At 38.2% G+C, this 5583-nt stretch overlaps 1 protein-coding gene across 1 annotated transcript; it reads left to right on the forward strand.

Annotated features, from left to right (window-relative positions):
• Nucleotides 1–236: 236 nt before the first annotated feature.
• LOC308095450 (E3 SUMO-protein ligase ZBED1-like) lies at nt 237–1804 on the forward strand (the record flags this gene model as incomplete). Its single annotated transcript, XM_080442509.1, has 3 exons — nt 237–309; nt 674–922; nt 1077–1804. The coding sequence occupies 3 exons, from the start codon at nt 237–239 to the stop codon at nt 1802–1804; spliced, it is 1050 nt and encodes a 349-aa protein (XP_080298635.1).
• Between the last annotated feature and the right edge of the window lie 3779 nt (nt 1805–5583).

Below are 5583 nucleotides of genomic sequence, written 5' to 3' on the forward strand. Positions count from 1 at the left end.
CCCAGTTTTTTGCTACAACCAGTGATTTATGGTCTAGCCGCACGTCAGAACCATATATGAGTCTCACCATTCATTTCATTCACAAGTGGAAGCTGCAAAGTGCATGTCTCCAAACGATATACTTCCCAGTATATCATACAGGGGACCTAATTGCAGCTGGCCTAAAAGACTTACTTGAAGGCTGGGGACTGAAAGAGGAGAACATGACCTGCATGACCACAGACAGTGGAGCAAACATGGTTAAGGCGTTGGATGTTAACAAGTGGACTCGCCTGGCGTGCTTTGGCCACAGACTTCACCTGGCCATCGGTGAGTGAAACAAGTAGATTTTTGCCACTGTCTGTCATTCAGATAAGGTCGGGAGTTAATTCATAATAATACTACAAACAAATATACGTTTCTTCATTGTCTGTGTGTGTGTGTGTGTGTGTGTGTAATGCATTTCAATAAAATATATAAAAATCTACAAAACAAGTAAAAAGAAAAAAATACAATTCAAAATATAAATAGTCTAATGAAAATGTGAATTAAAATGTATTGTGTGATACTGTGATTAACCAATTTAAAAATGTTTAGTAGTGATAATAAATAGTGTAAAATTAAATTCACAAGCTAGGCCAAACTGTCCCTATGTTTTAGTGTTGTGCAAAATAGTTGGCATATGTTAAACCAGATTTTAAGGCTTTTCTTCAACAGGAGTATAAGCTGCCAAAGCACAAACTCATGACCGACTCACCAACTCGATGGGGTTCCAAACTGGCCATGATTGAGAGAGTACTAGAACAGGAAAGGGCCTTTTCTGAGATCCTTAAGGCAGACAAGAAGACAAAGTGTTTGGTCCCTGGATACAACGAAAAGGATGTGATGGAGTCTGTAGTGATGGCCCTGGGTCCACTACGGGACTTCACAGATGCACTCTCAGGTGAGGACTTTGTGGATTTATTTACATTGTTTTATTATTTATATTTTTTTTATTAGAAAAGTGGCAATACAATCAATACAACTCAATATACAAAACAAATACAAAAATAAATAACCTGCGTGCTATTTGTCCTCTTTTTTTCTTTCCTTTTTAGGCGAGGACTATGTGAGTGTGTCTTATGTAAAGCCAGTGCTTCACCTGTTCAAAGAAAACCTCTTGAAACCGAATGATGACGACACAGACCTCTCAAGAGAAATGAAGACGACCATTCTCGACTACCTCACTGACAAATATAAGGATCCCAAAACTGATGAACTGCTGGATATGGCTTCACTTGTTGATCCAAGGTTCAAGACACAGTACATTGACAGTGACAAGACAGAGAAGATACAAGCCAGAGCTGTGTCTGAGCTTGAGTCCTTGCTGACTGTCACTGTACAAGCACAGCATCCCGCAGCATCAGCTCAGCCCAGTTCATCTACCTCCACATCACAGAGCCTGGCCCCTGAGGCAGAAGAAACGCAGGGGCAGGGCCCCCACCAAAAGAAAGCTAAGAAAACACTGGCCAGCTTTTTAAAGACCTCTGTTGCAACTGCAGTAGGCGCATCTTCTTCTCCATCCCTAAAAGAAGCAATAGAGGGAGAATTGAAGTCCTACCTGTCCATAGTAAATGCAGACAGTGAAATAGATCCTCTTGAATGGTGGCAAAAACATGAGGCAAACTTTCCAAGGGTGGAAGCTAGAAAGTATCTCTGCATTCCGGCAACAAGTGCTCCCTCAGAGAGGGTGTTCAGCACTGGTGGCAATATTGTCACATGTCAGAGGGCAACTCTCAAGCCAGAGAAAGTTGACAAACTGATTTTCCTGGCAAATAATCTGTGACTGTGTTCTGTCATACAAAAAGACAATTTTTAAAAAGTAAAAAAAAGTAAAAAATGCCATAAAAAATATTTTAAAAAAAAATGATGTGAAAGAGCTAAAGCTAGTTAAAGCTAAATACTAGTTTAAAACTTTGTTTTCAATTTTCGGCAAGTTCCAAGCATAGTTAGTAAAGGAAGTCTGTGCAGTGTGTCAATCAATCGTGCCTTGCCACGATTCTTTTTTTTTCTTTATTCACTTTCATAAAAAGCTCTTTTAGACAGCGTTTTTTCCTTGATGAAAGGAAGATTGTTTGAATTTAGCCTAAGGAAGAACACGCAGACTCAAGTACACACAAAAAACTTCTGATTGTAAACTCTATAATCCTGCATGCTGTTTGCCTATTGCAACAGAGTGGCCTCCACCTCACCGCAAGCCTGTTCAATTCACAGAGGATTGTGTGTGTACTGAACGCTTAACTGTCCTGTCCTGTTCACCTACCCCCCCCCCCCCTCCCCACCGCCCTCTTCCCCTCCCCTCCCCTCCCCTGGGATGGGCTGCCCCGGAGGCCCCCTGCAGCTTCCACTGTGTATGTGTGTGTGTGTGTGTGTGTCAGACAGTATTGCACTTTATTCTGTCTTGGTTGGTTCTGTTGGCTTATGTTATTTTATCAATAAGTTTTATATTGTTTTTCTTTACATTTTAATTGTTTGGCACTGACTTTTCCTCATTGATGTCGTACTCTTATGTTGTACTTAGTTATGTTTTTGTGCCTTGAATATTATTTATTTTATTTAGCAAGAGAGTGCACTTGGTTGTGTTGTTTACATTTGTAGGGCTACGTCTACCTACTTGAACACTGAGGAATTGTTAATTCAGAGATTCATTGCATTGCAGAATTAATTAAAACCAGCGTTAAATGGTATTTTGGTCTAAATGGTCTGTTATCCCTTTTCTTTTAGTTTTTGTTACCTTGTAGGTGGTCGTACTGTTAAGTAACTTGAAAAATTACCATAATAACCAACATGAAAGATAATGGTGATATATATCGTCTATCGTGATATTTCTTGAAAAATATCGTGATAGTATTTTTTTCAATATCGAACACCCCTATCCTGATGACACTGAACACACACACACAACACTACACACTGTCCTGATGACTACCTTTTTTTCACTGTAGAAAGCTAAATAAAAACTAAATAAAAACTAAGCTATGATAACTAAAACTAAGACTAAATATATTGACAATTTTGTCAACAAAGTAATTTTATGTTGGCTGCGCTCGGGTGTTGCGCACTGAAAATAGCGGATCTACAAACTCACAACGCATCACGCCGCAACGCGTTTGTAGATCGGCTATTTTCAGCCGATCTAAGTGTAAAATCAGCCATTACGATGCCATCAAGGCACCGCCAAAACACATTATAGTCGACTATATCTAGCTCATCTACCTTGGAGGTAGATGAGCAGCAGAGACCCGGGTACGGATCCCAGGGCATTACACACATCTTACATACAATAGGGTCATGTCAGAACTTGTCAGAATTGGACCCCCAAATTGATATTTAGCCGCAGACCCCCATCTGAAAAGGTTTTGTGCCAGGGACCCCCAGAAGAGAAGATTTGTGTGCAAAAAGCACTTTAAATATTTTTCAAAAATGAATAGCCAACGTATAAGATATGGATAAAGGGGTTAAAATGATGGTGATGCTACTTCGAAAAACATTGCTTTTTGGGACCGGAAATTCCAAGATGGTGGATTTGAATTCGACGAAAAAGTGTCTTGAAAACGTGTCTGTAGAAACCAATGGGTGACCTCACTGTTCCCTTTGTCCATATTATATTACAGTCTATGGGTGTAACTCACATTGGCTCTCCTGTGGCTGCTCTTGATGGTTCTGATCTCCTGTAGGAGGCGCTCCATCTGCTCCTGGTTCAGCTCCTCAAAGCCCCTCTGGATGGAAGGCATGTAGGCCGGGGGGAGTCGTACCGACAACCCTGTGAGGTCCTGGCTCATGGAGTTTGGACCAGAGACACACTGAGAGTTCTGGGGTTTTATCAACAAAATAAGTTGTGTTACAGTGCCATCTAGTGGCTTTCTGGTATATGTGTGGTGCCTCTATGCATTCTAAAGGAGATGATAGTCAGTAAGTTGCAGTGGTGGAAAAAAATAGCAGATATTATGAGCTTGTAGATCTGCTATATATTTTTTTTATCGTTAAAATATGTGCAAATATTTGAATATATATCTATATCTATATAAGCGAACATTTGTAACTCAAATCTTTGCTTCTGAGGATTGTACAAATGTCTTCTAAATCCTAATAGTTTTTCGAAAAACTTATGTTGATATAATCAGTGGTTCTCAAACTTTTTCATGTCAAGGACCACCCAAAATGATATGAATTTGGCCACAGATCCCCATCTCAAAATATGTTGTTCCAGGGACCGCCGAGAAGCAAAGATTTGAGTTAAAAATGTTCGATTTAAACAATATATATATTCAAAGATTAGCACACATTTTTAAGATTTTTCAAAAATAGCAGATATACAAGCTCATAGTGCGGCACTGAGTGCCGCACTATGAGCTTGTATATCTGCTATTTTTGAATAGCCAAAGTATAAAATAATGGTTAAAGTGGTTACACAGATGGTTTTAATGGGTTAAGTAAAAGTATCAGTACTTCAATTAACACGCTGTTAAAAGTAATATGCCTGCATTCAAAATCTTACTTGAGTAAAAGTATAAAGGTATGGTCTGCTAAATGTCTAAATTGTGGTATTGGTATCAAAATACACTTACAAACGTTAAAAATTTGTCAAACTTCATCGACAATAGCAGATCTACAAGCTTACAACGCGTGAGCTTGTTCTACAAACAGCTAAGCAGTCTGCAAGACATTTCAGATTGAGAATTTAACCTTTACTTTTATGAAATTATCAGAGAATAATAGGGTTTTATGGCAGATGCTTCTGAACATGTATTGTATTGTTATTTTTGACTCATTCTAATTATCTTTAATCTTATAAAAAATTACTGAAATCAGTATAGAGACTATAGGCCTGTCACAATTATTACATAATCGTCTAATCGCTATAGTTTTTGCATAATCGTCATAATCGTTTCCATGTTGAAAAATGTTCATGCATTTTCAAATATAAAAACATTTTGAAAGTATAAAATAATTAAATATGTCAGTAATGTCTTGAATGTTTAAGTCATATCTGCCCTGAACAATGTGTGATTATGAAGCCTAAAAAGCAAACAGATATTTCATTTTTATTCGTATGTTCCAATGTTCAAAAACACAATTAAATCGCAATTATTTGTATGACAATTAATCATCAACTTAAATTATACGTAGCCTGCGAGTTAGTTCTGGCAGCATACACTCGAGAGGTTACATGCATTGCTCATTCTATGTGGCTGTTTACAGCATCATGCAAGATCCTTACGTCATACACTGACATGGCAATCAGCTGTCCAATTGGGCGGGTATTTAAGTTCTCTTGAATCAGGCATTCCATCCGGTTGTGTCTTCTAGCTTGTTGTCATGCGGCGTTTGCTGTTCCTGGCTGGTTGTTATATTGCTTAAATATATTCGGTCTATAATATTGGTTCAATCTATTCGTGAGTTATCTGACAGAAATGTTGTAATGGTGACAGCCCTAGTGGTAACTGAGAACTTTAAAATCCATGTGTTCACAAATGCAGTGGTGTAAAGTAAACAAGTACATTTACTCAAGACTGTACTTTTTTTTAGGTACTTTTACTTTAGTGGAGTATTTCCAATTTTCAA

This window comes from Gymnoscopelus braueri, assembly GCF_963280865.1.
Source record: "Gymnoscopelus braueri genome assembly, chromosome: 11".
Classification (NCBI taxonomy): Eukaryota; Metazoa; Chordata; class Actinopteri; order Myctophiformes; family Myctophidae; genus Gymnoscopelus; species Gymnoscopelus braueri.